This window comes from Malaclemys terrapin, chromosome 1, assembly GCF_027887155.1.
Source record: "Malaclemys terrapin pileata isolate rMalTer1 chromosome 1, rMalTer1.hap1, whole genome shotgun sequence".
Lineage (NCBI taxonomy): Eukaryota > Metazoa > Chordata > Testudines > Emydidae > Malaclemys > Malaclemys terrapin.
Genome location: NC_071505.1, coordinates 10,551,776 through 10,579,338, shown reverse-complemented (window position 1 = coordinate 10,579,338; position 27,563 = coordinate 10,551,776). Strand labels below are relative to the sequence as shown.

General features: G+C 48.9%; 1 protein-coding gene across 5 annotated transcripts in view; it reads right to left on the bottom strand.

Annotated features, from left to right (window-relative positions):
• Positions 1-14,300: 14,300 nt before the first annotated feature.
• Positions 14,301-27,563, bottom strand: part of PFKFB3 (6-phosphofructo-2-kinase/fructose-2,6-biphosphatase 3) — a 74,121-nt gene continuing 60,858 nt past the window's right edge. For 3 of the 5 annotated variants that reach the window (XM_054016025.1, XM_054016011.1, XM_054016033.1), the window contains 7 exons: positions 26,272-26,401; positions 25,502-25,564; positions 25,197-25,261; positions 23,579-23,752; positions 22,201-22,223; positions 18,361-18,411; positions 14,301-17,208 (listed from right to left, as the gene is read on the bottom strand). In XM_054016025.1, the coding sequence (XP_053872000.1) occupies positions 17,202-17,208; positions 18,361-18,411; positions 22,201-22,223; positions 23,579-23,752; positions 25,197-25,261; positions 25,502-25,564; positions 26,272-26,401 (513 nt within the window). In that variant the 3' untranslated portion in view covers positions 14,301-17,201. The remainder of the gene's footprint in view (positions 17,209-18,360; positions 18,412-22,200; positions 22,224-23,578; positions 23,753-25,196; positions 25,262-25,501; positions 25,565-26,271; positions 26,402-27,563) is intronic. The other 2 variants (XM_054016018.1, XM_054016040.1) reach the window with 2 other exon arrangements.

The following is a 27,563-nucleotide window of genomic DNA, read 5'->3' as shown; positions in this document are numbered from 1 at the left end:
AGCCAACTGCCCGTGGGAGCAGAGGTGCTGGAACAATTTGTATAGTGCGGGTGCTGAGAGCCATTGAACCAAACTGTAAGCCCTGTATATGATGGGAACCACTTCAAGCCAGGGGGTGCGGCAGCACCCCTCGTTCGAGCACCTAGGCGTGGGAAGGAAGGAGGTCGGAGCGATTGCAAATCGGCGGGGAAGTGTGGCATCGTTGTTGAACCAGGGCCTGCCCTAGGAAAAAGCCGGGGAACCCCTGCTCTACAGGCCCACGACCGGGACTGACCTGCTCTAAAATTAGTCCTGCTGGAAAGCGAGACCTCCTGTTAGGAAGGGAATTTTATTTTGGGAAACGCTAGAAATAGTTCTAGCTGTAGACAGGTAAAGAACCAGAGCGGATTGGAAATACTTTGTAGCAAGCAAAGCTTCAGGCATGTTGAAGAAACTGCTCTGTACGCTCAGAGGGGCTGGAGCAAGGAGTGCTGGGGGGTGCAGCTGCACCCCCTGGCTTGAAGTGGTTCCCATCATATCCAGGGTTTACAGTTTGATTCAATGGCTCTCAGACCCCGCACTATACACATTGTTCCAGTGCCCCTGTATATGATCAGAGGGATTTTTTTTAACTCTTTCAATGCCCGCAGGCGGAAGGTGCCACTTCCTTAGGACCCGGCAAGCACAGTTCTGTGGGCACGCACGACAAGCCCCCCCGTGAGGGCTCTGGAGAGTTAATGCCATTCATCAAGACTAAGATGGCCCTTTAAGACTTCCGGGTTGAGAACCGAGATGGTGTGGAGTTATGCCCTCCCTTCCCCCACTGCCCTCCCCGTAGTCCATTGACAGTGTAACAGGGAGTAAGTGGTGTGATTTAAAACACACCCCTTAGTTAACTAGGGCAGAGCTCCATTCTTCAGCCTGTTTCTTTCCTGCATGCAAATCCCCTGTGTCCGTGGTTTCTCTTCTCCACCTCGCGTAGCATCTTGCAGCGAGGCATCGCCTGATCTCCCCCAAGATCCAATTAGAATCCAGGCCCTTCCGCCCCACGCCCCCTTTGTGAAGGCAGGAGTTGTCCTCCTCGCCCTTGCTCCAGCCAGTCGCCAAGGTAACGCAGCAGCGAAACAAGCGGGCCCAGCTATTCGGGCCAGCTCCCTGAAGGATGGTTCAGCATCCATTAACCCTTTCATGGCTGCACATTAGGTGGGCGGGGGATGCTGATGTTCTCTTGATACATTCCAACCTCTGTCTCTGCCAGAGCGGTTAAGGGGTGTGTGAAAAGATACCAAGGACTTCACTTCCCCCTCGTAACTCATCATGTAGAGCCCGGAAGGCTCGCTAACGCCCTCCCTGTTTTCCCCACATTTGGAATTTCCTGGTAGTTTCCTTTTCTTTCCCTCTCTGGACAGTCGATATAGATTCAAGCCCATGCAATAGGGCCCCCTCTCTGTGCAAATGGAACAATCTTCCCTTTGCCTTCAGCGGTCTCAAGCGTGATTTTTTTTTTTAAGTCCCAAGAGATCACAGCATTAATAAACAGCACTCAATGCGGTGGGTAAGGCCTCAGGTAACTACGCAGGGTGACCAGACAGCAAGTGTGAAAAATCAGGACAGGTGGTGGGGGGTAATAGGAGCCTATATAAGAAAAAGACCCAAAAATCAGGACTGTCCGTATAAAATCGGGACATCTGGTCACCCTATAACCATGGCAGAGGGGAAACCGTTGCATTATTAGCGGTGGTATGTCTGAGTGACTGACTAAAGGCACACCTATCTATCTAAGGTACTTAGAGCCACCTAGGACCACAGTATCTGGGCACCTTACATCCTTTAACGGTGTTCGCCTCACAACACCCCCCTGAAATAGGGCATTTCTAGCAGCCTCATGCCACAGACTTGCTCAACATCACCCAGAAAGTCTGCAGCAGAACTCAGGTCTCCTAAGTGCCTGCCCTGAGCACTGGCCCTCTTTCCTCCTTGCGTTACAGCCTGTGTGTGTTTGAGCACCGCTAGCCCTGTAATTCAGGTTTTGTATTAAGCAGAGAGGAATCTGAATCACAAAACTCAGATGGGGACCTCGGTCAATGTTTCTCAAATGCAGCCACCGTGGCTGCCACAGACGCTTTTGGTGCAGCCGTGACAGCCTCCTGTGCAGTGATTGGCGGGGTGGGGAGGGCACAAAGCATCCGCCCCTCCCCCTCCTTCTTCCCCTCCCTCCTTGTTGCTCCTGGATGTGCCACTTCTGGAGAGAGGTGGGGCACAGCGCTGCAGGAGCACGGTGGGTTCTTGACCCACCTTGGCGGGAGGGGGTTTGGGCAGCAGGCTCCAGCAGTGGGACTTCAGGAACCTGGCCATCTGGGCCTGGGCTCCAACCGTGGGACAGCGGGTACTGACCTCCCTCCCCCCCGCCCCCCGGCTCTGGCCAGGTGGCCCTGGCCTCCAGCTGCGGGGCTTCTCAATGGTAGCAATGGTCTCAAGTTGCAGTGAGGGAGGTTTACGTTGGATATTAGGAAAAACTTTTTCACTAGGAGGGTGGTGAAGCACTGGAATGGGTTACGTAGGGAGGTGGTGGAATCTCCTTCCTTTGAGGTTTTTAAGGTCAGGCTTGACAAGCCCTGGCTGGGATGATGTAGTTGGGGATTGGTCCTGCTTTGAGCAGGGGGTTGGACTAGGACCTCATGAGGTCCCTTCCAACCCTGATATTCTGTGATTCCATGATTCGGCCTCCTGCCCCTGGTTCCAGCGGCACAGCAGCAGCAGGCGCCGACCCACAGCTCCGGCCACGCAGCCCCAGCCCCTGGCACTGATCCCCTGCCCCAGCTGCATGGCATCAGGCGCTGACCCACAGCTGTGTGCCCGGGCTCTGGCCACGGAGTGGTGGGAACTGGCCCTGGGTGCTGACCCTTGACCCTGGCCACACAGCAGCGAGCGCTGGCTCTGGCTGCGGGCACTGAGGCCCGGTCCTGGCAGACATCAGGCCATGGCTCTGGCCACGCAACAGTGGGACTCATCCCCCATCCCCATCGCCTCTGGACCCCGCTGCCTCCCACAGCCCTGTATCCATCCCCCCCAACCTCCAGGACCCTGCTGCCTTCCTGGCCTCATCCCCATCACCCCCACTGCCTCCCCCGGCCCTGCATCCATCCCACCATCGCCTCTGGCCCCTGCTACCTCCCCGCTTGACCCCCCCATCCAGGGCTTAAAGGGTTCTTGGGGCTTGCTGAGAAAAGTGATATTAACAAACATGCAAGTACCACTTTTCTCAGCAGACTACTAGCTATCTGTGAAAAGGGATAGTTGTATGTCTGTTAATTATCAGAGGGGTAGCCGTGTTAGTCTGAATCTGTAAAAAGCAACAGAGGGTCCTGTGGCACCTTTGAGACTAACAGAAGTACTGGGAGCATAAGCTTTCGTGGGTAAGAACCTCACTTCTTCAGATGCCATCTGAAGAAGTGAGGTTCTTACCCACGAAAGCTTATGCTCCCAGTACTTCTGTTAGTCTCAAAGGTGCCACAGGACCCTCTGTTGCTTATGTCTGTTAATATCACTTATCACTTTCCAGAGCCCCCCAGGTAGCTACTAAGTGTGCTGTGATATTAACAAATATACAACTATCACTTTTCACAGCAAACCCCAGGACTCACTAAGCCCTGGATGCGGGGGCCAAAGCGGGAGGCAGCTAGGGTGACCAGATGTCAGAATTTTATAGGGACAGTCCCAATTTTGGGGTCTTTTTCTTATATAATCTCCTATTACCCCCCACCCCGTCCCGATTTTTCACATTTACTGTCTGGTCTAGAGGCAGCATTATTTATGTTATTGAGTCTGCCAAAAAAACCCTACACATATACATTACAATGATTTGCCCAAATACATGTGTTAGTCTCTAAGGTGCCACAAGGACTCCTTGTTGTTGTTAATGATTTGGATGTGAATCTGTATATTTAATTGTTTTTCCTAAAGTTAATTAAGTATTTTATGGGAAAAAAAGAGTCAGTGCGGCCACCGGTGAGAGTTGGTAGCCGCACTCTGAGGCCACCAAAAAATTTATTGCGAGAACCCCTGACCGAGGTGCTGGAACGAAGGGTGCAGGGTGGGGGGGTGCTGCGGGTGCTGCCGCACCCCCTGGCTTGAAGTGGTTTCCATCACAAACAGCGTTTACAGTTTGGTTCAAGGTTCTCAGCACCTGCACTATACAAATTGTTCCAGCACCGTTGGACATGGATTTCCAAGTTGGGGGGCTGGAATTCAAGGCTTTGGTTCTGTCCCTTCTCCAGGAATAAGAACAGAGGAATTGCCACACCAGAGCAACAATCTGCTTAGTCCAGTGTCCCATTTCCCACAGCAGCCAGCATAAGAGGACATGCAAGGAACCCTGTAATGAATGAGATGCCCAGAGGAAACTTTTCCTTTATCTCAGGCTATCAGTTGGCTCATGCCCTGAAGCTTGAAGGTTTCTATCCCTTTTCTAATTGTGGATGTGCTCCTTAGTTGAACCTTTTGTTAATCCTACTAAGCTCCAGGCCTGAGTGCTATCTTGTGAAAATGACTTTCACAGCCTAGTTAGCAGCTGTTAGCAGTTTGAAATGTGTTGCCTTTTGTTTCACTGCCTGGCCCTTGAAAGCCAGGATGGGTTGAATGAAACCACAGCTAGGCGTGCCTGAATCACTTCCTCTACACCACTACATCAATCTCCTCCCTAAATTAAATGGTCCCAATCTTGTCAATCTCTCCCTCCCTCCAGCAATCTTTCCCTGGCTCTGATCATTTTCACTGCCAGTCTCTGAACTCCTTTCTGTTATGAGGTAGGGAAACCAGTACTGAAATAAAAACAACAAGGAGTCTGGTGGCACCTTAAAGACTAACAGATTTATTTGGGCATAAGCTTTCGTGAGTAAAAACCTCACTTCTTCGGATGAAATAATGGGCCTAATTCTGCTCTCACAAGTAGGGCTGGTGGGAATTTTTTTGGATGGCAAGGGGTTTTTTGACTTTTAATTGAAAAATGAAATTTCCTGTCTCCAAATCATTAATTTTTGGAAATTAAAATATTTGGGGAAAAAAGCTTTAACATTCTTCAAAATGTTTATAATTTGTTTGCACTAGTGGGAAAATTCCCACTTTCTTTCTAGTGTATTCTCTTCCCTTCCCTTTTTTTCCAATGGGAGGTGGGGGGGTTAAGGGAAAGTAAAAATGTGACAGGGGAGACCCCTGAAAATTAAAAAAAAAAAATCAACAATTTTTCCACAGAGCCAGAGGGCAGAGGGAGCTGGGCTCTGGTCCCCGAGCCCCAAGGAGCCAGCCCAACGTGGGGAGAGGGAGCTATGTTTGGGTGGGCCCGTATGCTAAGTGGGTGGCCCGCAGCCCACCCGTGGCTACACCTTTACTTTCTGCCCCCGCCAAAAAAAAGTTAACCTGTCCAAACTATCTATCGCAGGGCCACTGTTTGTACTCCTCCAAGCGACACCTCAGAGGCAGATGTGTTATGAAACACCAGCGCCGTACGCCTCCGTGTGCTGCTACACATGGGCAGCTTGTGGGAAGCGTGATGGCATCTGCCAGGACAAGACGTGTGGGGCGCTCGCTGCCTGTTGCGTTGGCTCAACTCTTCCTGGCTGGGTCTTGGGAGCGGCCAAGTCGGGATCAGAATCCCAACTATTTGTGGAGTAGGATCGGGGGGGGGGGGCATTCAGCAACAGTTATTCCACTTCTCCAGGCTCGCTGGACCCTTCTGGGAGAGGCTGGGATGCGCCGGGGAGCAGCAGTTAGATTTTGTCTGGCTGTTCTGTTCTAACCCCTCTGTCTGACTTCATCCTATTTCAGCTCCACTGGCCCACAGCATAGGTTACCAAAGGTCACGTTCAAAGCTGCTGATCGTAATATTACAGGGCCGCCTGCCTGTGCCTTGCAAACACAGGAGTCGGGGGGAAGGGGCGCTTACAGCCCAGGACTTGCTGGTTTGTTTTGCTTCTCTTGTCGGCCATCTTGTTTATTTTAGGGCCTTGGGGAAGGGCATTCAGAATCAGCAGTGTAACCACACAAGGGACAAATTTCCTCCAGTCTGTAAGCTGACTCGGATCCAGCTAGCTATAGGCTCTCTCCCTCCCAACTCAGGCATTTCTCACTCACACGGAGTGGATGGGAATCAGTGGTACATGGCACAAGACTGCAGAATCAGGCCCCAATTTATCATCATTACTATTGTGCATTTGTAGCAGTCCCCTCTGCTGGCCAGCAGCGGCACTGCTCAACTGTGTGTCAGAGGCCACCTAGCGCTAACAGCTGATGGAGATTCTCCTTTAACTCTCTCTAAATGCCAGGTTTGTATGGCACCTGCCACAATGACAGCTAAGTGCTAGATGTCTGTGCTTCCGGAGCAGAAGGACTCGAGTGCTAGTCCTGCTGCCATGAAGTTTTGAATGGCCAAACGTGTAGCAAAGGAACAATTGTGAACCCCTAGGTGGCCACTGATTTGTTGCACTATACGGACCAGATCCTGAGCTGGGTAACTAATGCAGCACCCTTTCCTTTAGTGGAGCTGAATGTTGATAAATGCAAAGTAATGCACGTTGGAAAACATAACCCCAACTATACATATAAAATGATGGGGTCTGAATTAGCTGTTACCACTCAAGAAAGAAACCTTGGAGTCAGTGTGGAGAGTTCTCCGAAAACATCCACTCAATGGGCAGTGGCAGTCAAAAAAGCGAACAGAATGTAGGGAATCATTAAGAAAGGGATAGATAATAAGACAAAAATATCACATTGCCTCTATATAAATCCATGGTACGCCCACATCTTGAATACTGCATGTAGATGTGATCGCCCCATCTCAAAAAAGATATATTGGAATTGGAAAAGGTTCAGAAAAGAGCAATAAAAATGATGAGGGGTATGGGACGGCTTCCATACGAGGAGAGATTAATAAGATAGGACTTTTCAGCTTGAAAAAGAGATGACTAAGTGGGGATAGGATAGATGTCTATAAAATCATGACTGCTGTGGAGAAAGTAAATAAAGAAGTGTTATTTACTCCTTCTCATAACAATAGAACTAGGGTCACCAAAGGCAGCAGGTTTAAAACAAACAAAAGGAAGTATTTCTTCACACAACGCACAGTCAACCTGTGGAACTCCTTGCCGGAGGATGTTGTGAAGGCCAAGACTATAACAGAGTTTTAAAAAGAACTAGATAAATTCATGGAGGATAAATCCATCAATGGCTATTAGACACAATGGGCCGGGTCATAGGCGCTGACTTCTTTGGCACCGGTGAGTGCTCAACCCCACTTTGCCTCCGGCCCCGCCCCGACTCCACCCCTATCCCACCCCCGCTCACCCCATTCCAACCCCCTTCCCCAAATCCCCGTCCCGGCCCTACCTCTTCCCCACCTCCTCCCTGAGCGCACCACATTCCCGCTCCTCTCCCCTCCCTCCTGAAGCTTTCAACAGCTGTTTGGCGGAGGCAAGTGCTGGAAGGTAGATGGAGGAGCAGGAACGTGGCACACTCAGGGAAGAAGGCGAAGGAGGTGAGGCGGGGCAGGGCGGGGAGCTTGGCTGCCAGTGGGTGCAGAGCCCCAGAGCACCCACGAAGTCAGCGCCTATGGACCGGGATGGTGTCTCTAGGCTCTGTTTGCTAGAAGCTTGGAATGGGCAACAGGGGACTGATCACTTAATGATTACCTGTTCTGTTCATTCCCTCTGGGGCACCTGGCACTGGCCACTGTCAGAAAACAGGATACTGGGCTAGATGGACCTTTGGTCTGACCCAGTATGGCCGTTCCGATGGTCTTATGAGCTATACTTATTTACACCAGCTCAGGATCCGCTCCTATATGTTCGATAAACCGTCCCCCGCTGCATGGAGGGAGAAGGCATCATAACAACAGCAGGATACCAACAGCAAAGCAGTTGCATTTATTGTACTGGCAGTGATTTTCTCACAGTGCCAATGGCGTTCACTGATTAACAGCGAAAGAAATGGGTAGATCCCTGCCCCCAGGAGCTTACAGTATAAGTCAGACAGAGCACGGCTAGGGATTTGCCATGAAATGTGTCTCCATAGCTGACATAAGCCATCATCCCTTACCTCATGGCTAACTGCTTTCAACGGAGAGCAGGCCAGCCCCTGCGCCATACAATATTTCAGAGGCACAAAGGGAAAGCAGCCAAGTGGCTGATACAGGCTAAGACATCTCATGCCAGGAGAGGGTTTTCCTGCTATTCAGGCTTTCCCTGTGCTCTCCAGTCTGTCTGTCTGTAGCCATCTGTTGTCGCTTGTCTTACACTTAGATTGCAAACTCCTTGGGGCAGGGACAGTCTTTCTGTTCAGCATCTTGGACTATGGGGTCCCAGGCCATAACTATGGTTGCTAGGGACAATCACAATTCAAATAATACATTTTTCCGTTCCTTAAGTTCCAATTATATCCCCTTGGTGCACACTAAATAACTCCTTGCTGCGCTCTCTCTCTCTCTCTCTCTCACACACACACACACCCCACTGGATCTCAACACCATGGCCCTGACGTTGCTGAAGAGGGTTTCATCTGGGATCCAAACTTGGATCCAGATTGTGTGGCTGGTGTCTCCAACCTCTAAGATCAAATCAGTCCTGAACTTTGGGTGGTTAAAACACCAGGTGTGACTGGAAACTGCAGCTTGTTTAATCACAGCCTATCTTAGTGGGATGCTTAGCTAAGCTCTATCCATCTCCTGGAATGTTTTTGCTCTTCCCTCAGAAATCAATCCCTTCGGGCCCTCAGCAAGGTTGACTGGAGCTCTTGTCACTCCCTCCTCCTGTTTGTCTACATCTTGCTGGTATTTGGGTGGCCAGAACTGAAAGCCAGATTCCAAGCACAGTCTCACCAGAGCTGCATAGCGGAGAGGGACTAGCTCCTCCCTGCAGTAGGTTGCAGGAACCACCTGATGGTAATGTCCATGTTGATGGCTAATTTTTTTGCTCCTTTACTAGCCAAAAAATTTAGCCAACTTTACCTTTTTTCCTTGCCACAGAAGTCAAACCCCAAAAACTTGTTCCACGCCCTCAGCCGAGAGGTGCATAGAATCTAGAACCGTGGGGCTGGATGGGACCACAAGAGGTCATCTAGTCCAGCCCCCTACATTGAGACAGGACCAAGTATCCCTGACAGCTGTTTATCTATCCCGTTCTTTAAACTCACTAGTGCCAGGGATTCCACAACCTCCCTTGGAAGCCTGTTCCAGAGCTTAACGACCCTCATAGTTAAAAAGTTTTTTTTTTTTTTAAGATCTAACCTAAACCTCCCTTGCTACAGATTCAGCCTATTATGTCTTGTCCTACCCTCAGTGAACATGGAGAACAATTGGTCAGCATCCTCTTTATAACAGCCCTTAACATATGTGAAGACTGTTATAGAATCATAGAATATCAGGGTTGGAAGGGACTTCAGGAGGTCATCTAGTCCAGCCCCTTGCTCAAAACAGGACCAATCCCCAGACAGATTTTTACCCCAATTCCCTAAACAGCCCCCTCAAGGATTAAACTCACAACCCTGGGTTTAGGAGGCCAATGGTCAAACCACTGAGCTATCCCTCCCACCAGACTCTCCATCATTCTTCTTTTCTCAAGACTAAACATGCCCCGTTTTCCAAACCTTTTCTCATTTGTGTTGCTCTCCTTGGGCCTCTCTCCAATTTCTTAAAGTGTGAGGGGTTTGAGTGCCTGTGTTCAGTCTAAGCAATACGTACTTCTGGAGGGCTCGCTTGTTGCACCATAAAGGTTCACTCCTTTGATTTCATCCTTTCCTTGTTATACAAACGTAGCTCTACTTGCTGTGACGCCTTGCAGAACTGGCTCAGCTGGGATCTCCGTTGTAGCCGCACCCACAAGTTCCTTGGCTTTGCTACTCCTGGAGTAGCTTGCAGAGACTGGTGAACGGGCGAGGATTAGATGGTAAGAGCAGAGAAAAGAGCCTCCTGTCAGGAGTAACCTTTAAAGCTGCCCTGCCTGGAGGAACATCTCCTCTTTGCAAAGATACAAAATGTACCGCACAAAGAACCGAGTCGGGGGGGGGGGAGGGGGGCTGGATGCTTCATAACACACCCGTGTGCTGCACATGTGCAGGAGCTGAGGGCTCTCAGGCCAGACCAAAGCACCTTGGTAAGAGGTCTCTTTTGAGATGAGAAGCTCTGGTGGCCTCTTCTCCTTCCCGAGTAGATGACTTGCTTTAGAGCCAACAGGGCATGTATCCTCCAGTAGCAAAACTAGATCCCTGGCTGGCACTGGAATCTCCAGCCACCATGGGATTAACACATAGACCTTTCTATGGTGGCTTCCTCATGAGTTGGGCACTATTGGAGTAAGCCCATTGGCAAAGGCAGAAATTGGTTGTCGATGCTGTCACACGTGTCTCATGAACCTTAACATGCATGACATGCAGTGACCGGTGTAACACGGAGACCGATGTACCAGAGACTTCACGGCAGCAGAAATTTCCTGATAGCCTTGAAAATACCCTGATCCAAGTTATGTTTATGCAAGCAAGCTTCTTATCTGGGTAAGCAGAGCAAGGCCAATGCTATCTGGACTTTCTGCACAGCTCCTGCTTGTCTGGTAAACAGGGGAGGCAGCGTGTTCATATGTTATGGCTAATGGCTATTATTAGTTTTGGGTAACACAGACGAGCGAAATTTTGTTTTTTTTCAGGACAGCTCCCTCCCTCCCTCCACTGGTGTCCCAAGCTGGAGACCATGGTCCTATTTAGGCACAGAACAGGTAACAGGGGCAAGTTCCCCGCCATCCCCACATCACCTTCTGCCAGGGTGTTCAAACCTGCATGGAGAGTTGGTGTCTATTGGGGAGTTTGGTCTCTGGGCCTGTTTAGGCTTCTATGCAAGAGGCCAGCTCCTCAGCTGGTGAAAACTGGCTTAGCTTCATTAACTTCAATGGTGCTACACTGATTTACACCAGCTGACAATCTGGCCCAAGGAGTTTATCACTTGAGGGCAGATTTTGCCCTCCATTACCTCAGAGTAAATCCACAGCAGCTCCCCTGAGCTTAATGGAGGTAACAGAGCACAGTTTAGCCCTTGGGATGTTGGTTTCTGTAGTGCACCAATGTTCCCTCCCCAAGGGGGTCCACAGCCTCTGGATGAGAACTGCATTGATTAAAGAAAACAAGGAAACTATGCCTGGATTGTAAACTCCACCTGGAATGTTGTGGCCCGGGACCATGAATAAATGAGCAAGGTTCAGGGTTAGCTTTGGAGGAACAGTCCAAAGTTTGGATACTTATCCAACCAGGAGGAACCCCCTTTCCCATGGCCCAGAGCCACCCGGGCATCCCCTACCGGGCTGTGGACCCTCATGGAGTGGGAACACTGGGATTTCCTCTTTTTCACGACTTCTGGGTTTTTACTAGGCTGACTCACCACCTACTCCCCCATCCCCTCCTCAGCTTCAGGACCCCTCTAGACCCCCTCCTTCTGGCTTCTTCCAAAGGTGACTGACTGGCCTGCTCCCTCCTTGCATTGGTTTGGGGATGGCTACGAGACCTAGTGACCCAGAGTTCTTTAGCAGAAACTGGGTCCCAGATCCTCAGCTCAGTGTGAATCCACGTAGCTCCACTGACACAGCTCTGTTGACTTCAGTTTACCCCGGTTGAGGATCTTTGAATGGCCCAGTGCCCTGTGGGGCTCTGATTTTAAGGCTTTTGTCCTGCAGCAGTGCACTCTGGGAAGTCTTGTCCAGTGAGTTTCTGGACGCTGTTGCTACAGTCGTAAGGTTGGGATCAGGGGCTGGACAAGTCACCTGCCTGCCAGGAGAGTTGGAGTAGGAAGTAGGCCTGTCAACTGGCTCCTCAACAAGCAAACAAAAATTCACGGAGAACAGCTCGCTAACCCTCTTTTGAAGGGGAATTTTGGGAGCTAGTCCCTGCCAACCCACCCCATGAAAACAGAAAGTGGGGAGAGAAGCAATCACCCATTTGCTTCCACCACCCACAGGAGCAGGCTAGTAGGACACCAAGGATCTTAGAAAACATGACACAAACCACCATGCGCCATCTTCTGCTGGGATGTTTTGCAGGAGACCCAGCCCACCCCAGCCAAGCAGACAGGTTGCTGCTTCCTCTGCTTCTGAGTGGGGACCTTCCTGCTACCCCACAGGGAGGATCCGCTCCCCTCCACCCCCCCGCCATGCTACTGGCCCTACGACCACCACCACTCCAAGTGGGGGGGAAGGCCGCAATGCAGGAGTGAAGCCCCAGGCGGATCTGTGTTGCAGTGTGCCTAGGACCCTGGATTGCTTTAATCCAGGACTGTGGATGTGGTGTGTTCTGGAGTGGGGGTTTATAAAATGCAGAACCCTCCAAAAGTTCAGAGATTTAGACTACAACCAAAGCATTAACATGTTGCCGTTTGGCCCGTCTCAAAAAGCGAGGTTAGAGCTGCTCTAAACCAGCCCAGTTAGGAGGGGCGGAGGCTGAAGCCTGACTTGGACTGACCCATTCTGCAAAGCCTATTTATGGGGTGCAACAGCTCGTAGGTATAGTAGGGGCCTGTGCCGCGTCAGCCAAAGGGTTAATTAACAGAGATGAGCCCGAACCAGCTGGGTCCAAACCCTTCTGGACTGTGGAGATATTCATAGCCACATCCAACCTTTGCAACTGGCTCCCATCTGCCCAAAGGCCCAACCCGATGCCCCCACATTGTGGGGAAGCTGGAACCAGAACTTGGCTGCTCAGGCCTCTCTGTAACAGCACAGCTAAGGACTTGAACCTCTCCCGTTCAAAGTAACAGGAGGTTTGCCAACCCACGTCAAAGGGAACAGAACGAAGCCCTAGATGGGGAGGGATCTCCTCAGTGAAACTAGGGTGACCAGATGTCCCGATTTTTGGGTCTTTTTCTTATATAGGCTCCTATTGCTCCCCCACCCCCTGTCCTGATTTTTCACACTTGCTGTCTGGTCACCCTAAGTGAAACAAAGTATTCTTTGGTTACTGTTCTGCTGAACCAGGAAAAACCCTTGCAGGGGAGTTAACCAACAACTCTCTCCCGTGGTGTTCCTGCTATCTTTTGTTTTGGCCGATGGTCTCCAAAGAAAACTGCGTGACCGTCCTCTGTCTTCTTTTAGCGCAGAAAGAGAAAAGAGGGCTTGAGTTCAAAAACGTCAGCCACCTTTGAACACATGCTCGATGGCAACTATTCATCCATTTCACATTCAAACCTGCAGCGCATGGGGTGCGATTGGTCTTAGTGACACCTCTTTAAAGAGGCTGGGGCCATTAAGCCGTGAGTTCTAGTTATTCAACTGAGAAATAAACCCAATAGGTCTGACAGTCTCTTAAACCCAGAGTCAGTATGTACTGTACCCCACTAGGAAAGCTGCATGACTGAACTTTCTTCCTGCTCTCCCAGTGCATAGGGATGTCCATCCAGACTGTGATATTTTTAGGGGCAGGAGCTGTGTATTTTTATCTCATACAGCACCAAGCACACCCTAATAGCAAGACCACTCCTGTTTGTTTTACAGGGAGTTTCTATTGCACTTTAAGCTGAATAAAAGTGGGCTGATTTACAAAGGTGCTGTGCATCAGTAGCTTCCGTCAACTCCACTGGAAGTCGCCACTGTTTAAAAAGGCCTTAGACACCGAACTAGAAGTGGTCTGATTTTTAAGATCTGTCTGGATGTGTCTAACTTTAGACGCCCACCTTTGAAAGTTCTGAGCAGCGTGGGTGCTAAGGATTCCACAGTAGTTTTCCACCCGGGCTGGATTTGCCCCCTGGCTATCCCCACTACCCCCACCATTCTGCAGTATGCTGGTTGCCTGCCACTCTCCAACAAGTGACTGTGACTCAGGGCACGTCTACACAGCAAAGAAAAAGCTGCACGTGGCCCTTGACAGCCGACTCAGGCTTGTGGGGCTTGGACTGCAGGGCTGTTTCATTTCTGTGTAGACTTCTGGGCTTGGGAGACTCTTCCACCTCATAGGATCCCACAACTACACAGCAATGAAACAGCCTCACAGCCCGAGTTGGCTGGCATGGGCCAGCCACGGGTTTTTCTTTGTTGTGTAGACATACCCCCTCAGTGACAATCACCACCAGAGCTTGCATGGACAACACCCCTGTGCCGGTGTACAACCTCGCTAACCACAAGGGGGCGCTGTATGGGTCGCCCCCCCTGTGCAGCTCACACTTTGTAAGGCACGGAGTTGATCTGCCCGTGTACAGTAAATCAAACATTATTTGTATTCAAGGGGTGCTTGTCGGTGCATTAGGCACAGCAGGGAAACCGTGAATGAGAAGAATACCGTTGCCAAATGAAGGATCACGCCCAGTGTCTATTTCAACAAGGTATTTTATTGGTCCAGCAGCTGCAAAATATACAAATTTCTGAAAGGCATACCCTGTTCTTAAACTGGCACAGCTTTCATCTCAGGCAATTATTCCAGACATATATACAGAATACAAGTAACATATCATAAGTCAAAATCAAATAAACCCCAAAAGACCTACCCTTCTCTCCAAGCTCTGCAGCATACATTAAATAAATAAACAGCACTTCGCTATAAAATTATAAAAAAATAAATTCAAGTATCACAAAACAAACAAAAAGTCATTGGTGTGGTTCAGTTAGCCCCTTCTGCCCACCCACCCTGTGTTATAATGGCACGGCCCATGCCCAGTATTTGCTGTTTATAGAAATAGGAGAATGGGTGTCAAGTTTCCAGGGGAACACGATGGACAGAACCAATCCCAGCAAGCCCCTTTGCTTGCCTAACTCCTCCTCCAAGCCACCACCTCTTTGCCTCAGGGGATTGGTTTGAAGCGATATTCCACCACTTTCCCTTTCAACTAAACACACTCCTTTTCGGACAGATTCACATTTTTTGTAGATCCCACCAATATGAAGTTATTTTCGGAACGGGAGATAAAGTTTGTTTTGAAGTTTGGGTGTGTGTCAAATGGATCACGGGCCCTAAATGTTTGCGTTTGCTGCGTTATCTTTCCGTAGCAGGGGAAGAAACTTGAACTCCTCAGGAAGCAGTCCAAAAGATAGGTCACTCACTTTCTACAAATTAGTCTCTCTAAAACGAAGGAACTAAATGGCAGACATAAAACACACAGGCAAAAAGGGAACTCTGTATTTATCACAGCTATTCAAAAAACAAAAAAATTCTTCCACTTCATCTTTACAAGAATAGCGGTATATAAACAAACCTCACGTTGGCAGGTCACCAAGAAAAATATCTTCAATGGTCAGATATGGGCTGAGAGAGCCGCTACTGGCCCTTCCCTGGTGCTGCTTTAAAACGTACAAATGTACAAAGCATTTTCACTGTGCAAGACTAAAGCACTAGGCACTGCGGTTCACCTTTCCAAAGAAGTAACCACATTTCACCAGAGCTTTCTGCTCCCCTCTGCAGGAACCTCACCTGCTAACCGTTACCTGAAGCAAGAGCGAATACGAAGAAATAAAACGAACAAGAGTGGAGAACTCCCAGCACGATGCTGACAGCTCCGGACCCCCGCCCACTTTGCTAATGGACTATAGAGGGTACATCCTTTCAGCATACGATTCAGCTGCACTTTAAACCGTTAAGACAATAATGTATTGCTTGAGCTCCACTCTGCTTTTTGGCTCAGCGCTTGCGCACCGGAGAGACCATGCGGCGGGGTCAAAAGAGAGCACGGGTACTAGCCAAGATTTAGGGCTTGGCAGGCCAAGGAAAAACGAGACACTACTTCAATATTCTTCTCCTCCTCTCCCCACTTCTGGAGTGAGGCCGGGCGGGAGAAAATCCTGTACAAGGATAAAACAAGCGCACACAAACTTCTGCACAAATGACACAGTAGTGGTTATTCTTGGGCTTAAACCCCTTAACTTCAAACACAGAACGGACGGTCAAGAAGAGACTTACATACAGAACAACTGGAAGTTGGCCAGTCCCTACAACTAGTCCATAAATTAGTACCTCACACCCACCCTCTTCCCCTCCCCACCGCTAATACTGTAACTACCCACTGCTTTGCAGTCTTAATCTTTCAGCTCACGCAGTACAGAATCCAAGTATCTAGGCTTCATCTGTAAGAGGCAGGATTGGAGGGGGGGAAGGGGGAAGTCACACCCCTGCCACATGTAAAGTGCAAAAACAAGCAGTTTATAAAAAGAAACTATTGTTTAAATGCCTCTGAATGTGGATTTTTCCACACACACAAAAGAACTTGCTCTTCACGGACAGTCAGACCTCCATGCATCCCCAAGAGGGTTGTGTGTCTGCCAAACCCACCTGGCCTAGCATAGACTCCTACTTTAGAACAGTAAATCCTGCTCAAGTGCAGGGTAAAAACCTCTGGGAAGTGGAGGGTGCGGAGATTAATTACAAGGAAACGCCTCTTGGAGCACATAGGCCTGTGCTCCTCCCCTCCCCCACCCTCATCCAAACAACAGCAAGGTGGGGCTTCCCCCCAGTCCAAGCCTTCCTGCCACGTCAAGTCAGCAAGTAGCTCAAACCATCTCCCCTCAGCCAGCGCATCTCAGGTCGAGGCTAAAAGCAGATTCCATTTGTCTCAGAAGCAGATGTACACACCCGGCAGATCCCTTTGATATTTACAGAGCTATAGAATTGTTGTTTTGTTAAACGCAGCTGTAGAGTTCTGCTTGAACAGCCAAAGCTGTCACCCAACTGCCTCTGCCGTCAGGGCACGTGCCGCGAAGAGACTGGCTGCGTGCGTGTCACAGGACATCGCCGGTACCAATAAGGAGTGCCCAGTGCACGGAGGAGTTAAAGACACCCCTCCACTTTTGTATTTCTCTGCGCACCCGGTCTCCTCCACATATATACACACGAACGGGAGGAGACGGGCAGTACCAGCCATCCCTGCAAGGTCATGTCGCTTATACACAAAAATAAAGTCCAGCAACTCAGTGCACTAAAAGCACTTTACAGCTTGCTAGGATATATCGAACACCCAAGGAGACACAAAAAGAGATGGCCTATGGATTGGTTGTTGAATCCACTTTTTCCAGGTTGATGAGCTCTTCTCTCTCTCTCTCCCCCAACTCAATACAGTCCAGTCGGCAGACAAACAGCTATGGTAGAAGCAGCCAAGGGTCGACCTCGAGTCGAATGGAGGAGTACGATACAAGCAAACATCAGAAATGACGATGAAATGGAATCGGCGTCATCTGTAGGCTTCCAACGGCCCTGAAGAAATCATGATTGCTTCTGGGAGCTGTTCATGTTCTTGCAAAGAAAGAAAGCAAAGCAAGGGTTGGATTTGCCCTGTAACTCGGAAACCAAACAGCAAGAAACACACCAGCATCCTGTACATGCAGATGGGACATGGGGAAGGGAAGGCTAACATACAGCCACTGTAGGGATCACTGCAAAAAGCATTTACTAGGGAGGCAGGTCAGTCAGTGCCCACTGAGGGAACAGCCATGATTAAAAAACAAAAAAGCAACAGAGGAGATTTTCATCAGCATGCCGCCTGCCTCTCACCCTCTGCTCTCTACTGTTTGTGTTCGTGGCCCTCGCTTGTGTCATGTCTGTATTTAGACAGTAAGTGCCTCGCCGGATTCTATACTGCACAGTAATCAACACCAGTGCAGCGTGGATGTGAAATACTACCCATTTTGCACAGGTACACAAGGCCCAAGAAGGTGGAGACTCGGGATCTGGGTCTTCCTTTGTTTCTGCAGACCTCCTAGCAAATATTTGAATCCCAAGTAATTTGCACTAGTAAAGTTGAACCACCAGTTCTCATTTCAGCAACCCTATGCTAAGCGCTATCCTGCATGATGGCTGAATGAGACATGCACACACTGGCTGCTCCAACGGAGCAAGGGAGCTCGGCTTCCCGTAGTCTGCCTCACCGTGAACTATAGATTAAGTTCTCCAGACTTTTCACTTGCCCCAATACTGTCTCTAAAAAGCACTAGGGTTTTCCATTGCTGCTCAAGTCTAGACACCATCCAGCTATGGACCTCAACTGCAGCTCTTCAGAATTGCTGTTGCAAAGACATCCAGTAAACACCAATGTCAACTAGAAAAGCATTTTCTAATCCATGCCAAAGAGGTGAAAAGGATGCAAGTCTCAACAGCTAAACACACACTAGTCACAATGCAAGACTGACACCCTCTGCAGTGGTCACAACACTGAGCAGCCCCCACTAGTTATGGGCTATGAAGGTTTGTTGTGATTGGCAAGTTTTCCACATCACAACATCCCAGGGAAGGGAAAAGGGGAAAGAGACCAGTTTCTCAACAGAAATCTCAGTCCTGGCTGGGTTTATAGCATGGACCAAGATGCAGAAGTGGGTTGAGATGCTCTCACTGCTATCCAAAGAGACAGGGTCAGGTTAGGGAAGCCAGAGCATGCATTGAGCCATTTACCTTGGAAATATTAGTAAAGAGAAAACTTTAAGGAAGTGATACACAGTTCGTCTTTAAGCGTGAAGAGTGAAGGGGAAAGAGAGAAGGGGAGAGACTTTAAATTTGATTTAATAAAAGTGCATTCAGGATCAAAACAAATAAAAAAAGACCACACACACACACGCAACATTATAGTCAAAAGGCAACAGCTATCCTCCCCACTTGCTCCCCAGTGCCTAGATCAGGAGTCGGCAACCTTTCAGAAGTGGTGTGCCGAGTCTTCATTTATTCACTCTGATTTAAGGTTTCGCGTGCCAGTAATACATTTTAACGTTTTTAGAAGGTCTCTTTCTATAACTCTATAATATATAACTAAACTATTGTTGTATGTAAAGTAAATAAGGTTTTTAAAATGTTTTTAGAAGCTTAATTTAAAATTTAATTAAAATGCAGAGCCCCCCGGACCAGTGGCCAGTGCGAGTGCCACTGAAAACCAGCTCACATGCCACCTTCGGCACACGTGCCATAGGTTGCCTACCCCTGGCCTAGATGAACACTTACTATAGTCTCTTCCCAGCAAAGGTGCTAGTCTGCTGGTCTGTGATCTTATTTCTTGCCTGCTTTCTAGATTACCCACTATATTGTATACAATCCTATTAACAACAAAGAATCCAATCCATACTAGGATGGTGGTTCCCAGCCACTGATGCTTCAGGCTCTGGGAGCTAGAATTAGAAGGACGGGACATTAGGCACTCCGAGATCCTCAGCTGTTGTAAGTGGTCAGAGTTCCATTGACTTCAATGGCGCTACGACAAATTGACAACAGCTGAGCACCTGCCCTCAGCCCCGCCGTAGAGCTATTTACACCCATGAACAAAATGATTCAAGGAGTTTACATTAGCGTAACTTCTATCCCCAAATAGGGGTAAAAGTCAGGGTTGACTACGATTGGTGCAAGTTGCTCTCTCTTCTAGCTGCTAAGGAGGTCACTTAGATGCTGATAGAGATTTGGATCAGGGAGGAGGGTGTACGATGATAAACATGTGTCTAAGTCAGCCTAAGGTGAGATAACATACAGTCAGGGGGTTGGAAGAACATGCCAGTTACACATCACCTCTGAATTTGGCCCTAATGCCTTAGGTTCCTCTTCTCTACCTTAAAGGAGCTAAGCATGAAGGTGCCACCAATCAGTCAGCAAGGCAAGCTCCAAGCCATAATGGAGTCTGGCCTGCCCTAAGCTTTACTCTTGCAACTACTGTCAGAACTTGGAGAGCATCGGCTGGGAGCATCGGCTGGTTCAGCAGAGTTCTTGGCCTGGCAAACTGAGATAACTCTCCCAAAAGGGTTTTGAACCTCTGCTTCAGAAGGGGCATTTTCAGTGGCACAATCAGCATCAAGCTGTTCAGTGCCTTTTGATTACAATGTGGACAATATTAAGAAGCACCCTCACAAGCAGTAAGGAAAGGAAAAAGAAGCCGTGCATGCCATGCTAGACAAATCAAAAACATAAATCAAGACAAGCCTGCATTTGTCCTTTAACATACAAGAGCTGAGCTCCCCACAAACGAAAATCTTTCAGTCTCATGCCTAGGTTTGCTAACGTGACCCATTCCATTTCCCAACAACACAGAGGCTGTTAGATTTGATATTGCAGCTAGACTAGCACAAGATGAGAGGGAGATGATAAGAATTAATGAGGTTCGTCACTGTGTTCCAGCTGCTGCGTTCAAGCACAACTGAATTCTGCCTGATTTTACCGAATACTGCTCATTTTAGTTAACAGCAAATCCCAGCATCTTGAAACAAACAAGGACAGAGATGCAACATTAACTATGACTCAGGCTCTTCAGATAGTGCGTAAGATGAACTGATGCCTTCTCACCATTACGCTGTACCTGTCCCCTGGCAGATTACAGAGCACCAGTATGTGCCAATTAGGCTCCCTCGAACTAACATTCTGTTATTCTGCAACTGATCTGTAGAAAGCCACACAGTATGGAGTACAAAAGCAGCAGGGGTTAGGGCCATTCATTCAAAGCTCAGATACAACAGTGGCAAGAAGGGGGGAGGGCTAGCTCAGTGGTGTGAGCACTGGCCTACTAAATCCAGGGTTGTGAGTTGGGCAAAAAAGATAAAATAAAAAACTGTCAGGGACAGTACTTGGTCATGCTAATGAAGGCAGGGGACTGGACTCAATGACCTTTCAAGGTCCCTTCCAGCTCTATGAGATAGATCGATCTCTGTCTATATCTATCTATATAAAAGAATTATAATCTTGGCCATAGCTGGAGGTGTCTCCTTTACTGTCTACCATCACCAAGCCAACATGGATACACTACTCCCAAGAAGCCTCAAATCCTGATTGGCTTGTCACAGTTTTGCAGGTAGATGGTTACCATGACCCGACAGCTCTCAGCCCAAGTCTAAACAGCCTCCCTTGAGACAGGAGATAAAATCCTTCTAGGGTGAGGGGAGCAACTTGACGCAGGACCCTCCCCAGGAAGCTCGTTTGGTGCAACCTCCCACTCTGTGTTCCCTCTAAGGTGTGCAGCTGCGCACAAGAGGGCATCAAGGGCCACGCAATTACTTAGTGGAGCCGCGCAACCAGAGGTGGGCCTGGACCCAAAGAGGATGTGTAAGGTGAGGTGGGGGGTAAATGGGTGAGGTGGGGAGCATGGGGCATGCAGGGCTAGGGCAGGGAGAGACGCCTCTCTCCACTGCTGCCTGCCCACTCTTTCTGCAATAGGCCCACCCCCGTTTGGCTGGGTTATACAGAAGGGTAGCAGGATTTGGTGCCTTGACATCTTCAATATATCTAGATGCATAGGAAAAGATTCAATGTTGTCCTATTCAATTCCTCACAAAGCCATGATCTGATTCCCTAGCAGAAAGTAAGTGTTATAATATAATCTTTCAAATTAGAAAACTGACCATTCAAATGCTAAATGGCAGTTATCTACATAGCTCTTGTAACAGAAAACCATACAAGGCCTTGCATTACTTTTTAGCAAAAAGTAATACATAATATATAGCTTATGAAAATGAATACATAGCAAGGTCAACTGCAGATGAAGCTTCAGCAACCCTTTAGTAGAAGGGTACAGAAAGCTGCTTAAGTCTGATCAGCAATTCAGGTTTTTTGTTCACATTGGTGGCACGCAACTGCACATCACCTCGATATTGGTGTTGCACATACCAAAATTCATTCCGCACATGGAAGGAAAAAATTAGAGGGAACGTTGCTCCCACTTGTTGCATTCTAAGGAGGTGGAAAAATTGTTGTGTGGAAGTCTCTCCGTGAGCCAGAGATGCAAGCCATCCCTGGCCAGGAGGGAATAGCACGAACTAGACATGGGTTGGGGAGGGCGGAGGCTGACTGCACCAGAGGCAAAGCAGTCCCTCTCTCCACCTTCTAATCAGACACTGCTAAACCACATCTGCTGAAGTAGGAGTGTCACAGCTAACAGGAAATTAAGCCAGCACCCAGGCAGGAAGGAAGGACAAACCAGAACGACAAACCAGATTAGAGGGTACAAGCACAGATGAGAATCCTTAACAGATTCCAATGTCCTTGACCAAATGATTGGAAAGGGAGCAGGAGGGGGACTAGAAGAAGAGAGATTGGGGTTTAGCAGTAGCAGAGCCAAGACCCTTGAGTGTTTGAATACCACTGATGGCCCCTCTTCCCCCCTCCATAAAGATGCATGAATTCCCCCCTAATGAAGGAAGACTTGGGAGCCACAGAATTAAAATCCGGAACTCAATCTAGTTTCACAGCAGCAACAACAAAGAAGATAACAACACAGCCAGCTGGAAGGTAGGAGACACGCAAAGGAAAAACTCACAAGAAGATACTTACAGACACGCCTTCCCTAGCAAAGGCTGCAAGGAGACAAAGAGATAGAGAAAATGGAAAGAGAGGCGTCAGTAACAGAGGGCACGTAGGAAGGGAGTCATTTGAAATCAGCAAGAGGCAACCAACCAAAGAGCAATTCCAGGTCGAATCTGGGCAGAGGGTTAATTGGAAGGAGCGCTAGCATGAAGGACACCAAAACTGGAGGCCTCCTTACCATCCCCTTTAGTGCTAATTGGGAACCAGATGTCAGTGCAAAGCAGCCACCAACCAGAACCTCCAGCAATTCATCCCAGCCCGGCAGTGTTTGAACTTGCCACCTTACTTTTTAGGACTGGCCTACAAGACAGTGGAGAGGGCAACAGGGAATTAACATGGACCACAGGGCACAGGAAGAGCGGACAGACCAGGCAGCATGCTCTTATTACCCCCTAATGGGGGCACGGAGTTCCTCTATAACCAAGGTTGCTTCTAAGGCCTGAACAGACCCACTTTTATGGGTACTTGTGTAGCCAGCACCCCAGATCTTTAATTGTGGGGGGAACTGACTGGGAGGAAGGAGTTTTACTACTCTATTAAATATCAGACAAGCAATCATGGGGAGAAGTAAGCACTAAGCAGTGCCCCTAGAGGAGCTCCTTCCTCTATAATGGACAGACAAGAAAGCCCATGCGTCCCCCTGGGATTTGTGCAACCATACACAGCAGAAGGTTCCTGCCAGGCTGCGAATCAAGTCATGGCCAATAGAGTGAAAGCCAGTTTATCAGCTCCGTGACAGCTGGTCATTAGGGCTGCCGTTCAAAAAGGCAACACAGGCTGTTCTCTTGCCCCACGTCTAGCTAGGTTGGAGTTCTTGGGAGAGCGATGGGAAGGAAAGCAGGTGCGGCCAGGGCATAGGTTCCCAGAGGTCATTATTATTAAGATCATGTCAAGAATGATACCCTTATTGCAGCATCTAGAACTAAACTCCAGTCTAGTAAAGGACAGCTAGATCCCAGAGGAGGAAGGAGTGGCGATGCCAATGAATGATCTGGAATGAGAGTGGGCAAACCAGCACCATGCACCCATTTAGAAGCTTGCACAGTAGAGGAGTTCAGAGGCACTCGAATGGGGCCAGAGAGAAATATTAAATTTCAACAACACAGTTGCTTAGTTCAGTCTGGATTTGGGATTTTCCTGGGCTTCCAAGGGTCCCAAGAAGCAAGAGATTGAACAGCGAGTTAATTTTAGGTGCTTTTAATAGAAGGGAGGGTGCTGGTAGTAAACTGTAACTAAGTTTAGCTCAAAGACAGCAGCATAATTAAAATAATCAAAGGTTGCTCCCTGGATTAATAAGCGACAAGAAGCGAACAACAATAAAGAGAAGAAGAAGAATTCGACTAACTTGTCCAGGCAGCTGCGTGGGCACCTCTTGGGGCATACAGACTGGCAGGACAGCAGAAGAAGAAGCCACATGCTCGTCAAAGCTGTTGATGCGAGGTTTTTTGGTGGGCTCTGGGCTTGCTAGAGGGGTAACACTATTACGTCTCATGAGCGGGTTAGGTCCCTTCTTTGCTTCCTAAATTAGAGCGAGACAAAGACAAAAAGGAAGAAGGCGAAAGTTATGAAAAAAAAGCAATTTTAAATTCTTCTCTATTTCCCCACCCCAAAAAAACCCCATCTACATATATGGTGCGTGTTTGATGCATCAATGTCCCTGATCGCCAAGTGCAACACAAAGGTCAGGAGAGCCGTTCCAAGGGAAAAAACCCTACGTTCTGAACCCTTCTGGTTCTACGCACACAGAAAAGGCCACGACTTGCAGTGATAGTTGACTAGAACAGGAAGGTTCTTCTGTCTCCTTCTCAAGATCTTTCCCGCAGACCCAAACAGATAGGCAAGAGGAGAGCACAAAAGCAAGAAGCACAGGAGGGAGCTAGTCTAGCTAGCCAATGAGAGCGACTGATTCGGCAATTGGACAGAGCAGCCAGGGAAGTTCCACTGCAAAGGGCTTATGCTCACCTGCTTCCTGGAACTGCCCACAATTCCCGGGTGAAAGGGAGTGACAGTTACCCATGCAGCATATTAGGAGAACAACCAGAGCAATTTGTGCTTGTCTAGCTTCATTTTCTCACCACAGCCTAGCTCTTGTTATTGCTGCAGAACCCATTGCTACAATACAGCAGCTGTCAAAGGATTCAAAAGCTCTTGATCTACGCTACCCAGCCGGGAATTGCTTCACCCATCGCCGATCAAGCAGCCACCTCTAGGCGGGAAAGGCTGACTTCTGGCAACACTACAATGCAGTTTAGGACAGGAAGTGAAGAAGAAAGAAAGAGCCACCTGAAAGGGGGACAGTTTAAATTGGATCTATGAGCACAGCACCCCCGAACACTGTGCTGGAGCATGCCTTCAATGCCCACATATGCCATCTCCTAAATCAGCAGCACCACTGCTCGTAACACCTACGTGTTCCTATCCATGTACTGACCAGGCTTAACTCTGCTTAGCTTACAAGCCCACAGCACCAACTGTTACACCACAGCACATTCATCTCACTCCCCAAAGGAGACTGCCAACATTTTCCCTTCCTCTCCCCTAGCCCTCCACAAGCATAGAGCGCACTCACCCCTTCTGCTTAACAAGGAATGTGGCCTGATGGCGCTGTCCCTAACTACGGCACCCTGCCTCCTCCTCAGGCATTTATCAGTCTAAGCTCATTGGCTGTCAGAGGGCCTGATCCAAAGCCCGATGAAAGTCTGTCCATTGACTTCGGTGGGCTTGGGATCAAGCCCTTAGCATGTAGGGGAAGCACCTGAAGGCAGGTGGGGGGAGGGGGTCAGGGTCTTTAATTTCTGAAGCCTCCTAATCTGCCTGCAACACCTGAAGCCAGTTCTAAAATGGCTGCTCATGGTGCCCAGCCAAGCGATCCCCCACCCACTCTTGAAGTCCTTGTTGCTGGTTAACATTAGGAGGAAGGAGAGAGAGAGTGACCGAAAGATCTAAAGCAAAGCACAACTCACCTCTGTCTGGTCTCTGTGAGTGTTCACCGCTTCGACGTTCAGACAGATGGACTCCACTCGGCAACCTGCAGTGAGCAGCGAGAGACTGTCAGCAATTTATGGTTCCTCATTACTTTAGGGTAGAGCCCAAAGGCTTCTGTCAGGCTCAGGGACCCACTGTGCTAGGCAGTGCACAGACACACAGGAAGAGAGCCCCAGTCCTGCCCACAAGAGCCTACAATCTATCCTGAACCGAGGTGTAACCATCAGCAAACACTTCACCCAACCGCGCGAGCCAGCACGTCAAGGAAAAACGTTCCACTTACCATAGGCCACAGGTGTCAGCTTCAGCACCGTGTGAAGGGGGCATTTCAGGTAGGGCATTTCAGCTGGAAGAACAGCAAACAAGGGGGGAGGGAGGTTAGTGACAGCACAGGTGGCAGAATCCATTCTGCAAATGTGTTTGCATATGTATGGACTGACTCTACCCTTCTGTAGAGACCGGTGGGAGCTCCCCTCCCCGTGTATAACTTAGCACACTGCCGAGGTCACCCAAAGCACAGGTGAAACAAGTGTCCACCCAGGGCTCTACTCTACAGCTGACCCAACACCCCTGGCTAGTTCCAATCTCCCACTTCAGCAGCAGGATCGGACTGGGAGACTAAATGCCCCCTCCTCGGTAACTCGGGGACTCCTCAGGCCAACCCTGGAGCTCACTTGGCGGTGCCAGAGTTCCAACAGGTGTTCAAGGAATGACACTGCAGCAGCCCAGAAGCATAGGAGAGGACCTACACTCTCAGTGACCAGCCCACCTCATGATACAGCAGCGGCTCAGGTTGGTGCAATTCCACTTAAAATACTGCGAGCGTCATATGGCCCACTCTTTGCAGACACAGAACTATGCAGACACAGCAGCACCCCCAACACCAGCCAACTTTGAGAACTCCTTGGATGAGTGTGCAAGGAGTCCCTTTCTCTCTGAGCTTCTGTAAAATACCCCCATCCGCTTTCCCCTTGCAACCCAATGTAGAACAGCCGGAAACAACATGGGACCCAACTGCCTCCTGCTAAGTCTGCCGGAGTGGGCGTCACATACCCGCGCTCTTGTCTAGGAAATAAGCCAGAAGGCACCGCATCGCAGCCTGGTGACAGATCACAAGGACGTTCTCCTGCCTCTCCAGCTCCATGATGACTGGCTCCAGGCGCTGCACCAGATCTTGATATGACTGCAAAATAAACAGAGCGAGAGATAAATTCACAGAGCACAGTCAGGAGTTACAGGGAGTCAAAAAGCAACGCCACCGTTTTGGTCCATCTTTAAACCAAGTGAAACCCACAAAACTCCTGGAGTTTGGAGCTGTATCCATGACTTACAGGACAAGCTGGAACACTGTTGAAGTGATGCTTTACGTGGGGTTGGTAACAAGAGGAGTTTCCTTCTCCTACTGGATTCTTTTAAATTGGACATATATTCACAACCCCCCTCTCCTACTACACAGAAGAATCACCACCACCATTTGAGATCCACCCAACCTTTCCACAATGCCAGCGAGACTTTGCCTGGAGGTTGTGCCCTTCTGCTGAAGCAGATCTGTTCTGAACCATGCACATCTCTCAGCTCAAAAATGAATTTAGCGTTGGTGAAAGGTTCTAAATCAATCAGCCTTACAGACTGAGGTCTTCCATCTAGTCAGAGTACAGGAGGCAGAGGCAATGCAAGATCTCACACACCGCCAATCTGTTTTAACTCTGAATGATAGGGACCAACCTCTACAAATCAAGAAGTACTTTTGGCTCAGTGGAACATCTGGCCCTTGGCTTCTCCGCAGAGATTGCCAGCAAGGGTGCCAACCATGGTGGCCATCTACCCCCTAGGAATTGACTAAGTCACAAGTAACATGGATTTGAACTTGTGGCAAAAGGCTCTATGGCCCATTAGCCAACCCTTCCAAGTAATTTCAGCAGTTCTCTAAAATGAACACACCACAACTCATGATAGAACACTAAACACAAAGTCACTTCTCTGCTCTGGTACTGGGAGGAGAAAGAACCGCAGCAACAGACAGAATTCTGCTTTCATATCTGCACTGGAAACCAGAAGGGTTTATTAAGCTATATGGAGTTTTTGAGGATATTAATATCTGTTTCAGAAGCTCGTTTTTCTAGAAGAGCCATAAACTCTGGAGGACTGGCATACAGAAACACCAGTGTACAGAAACAAGAGTGGTAGCTGGTGGGAATTTTAGCCCCTACGGTCAATATTCCGCACATCACTATTCCATAACTTTGAAATCCACAAGCCTGTATTTTTCCAGGAGCTGGTGGATATTCCTCAGACATCTTTGTCTTTATTCCATAGCACTGAACTAAACTCCCATGTCAATGGAC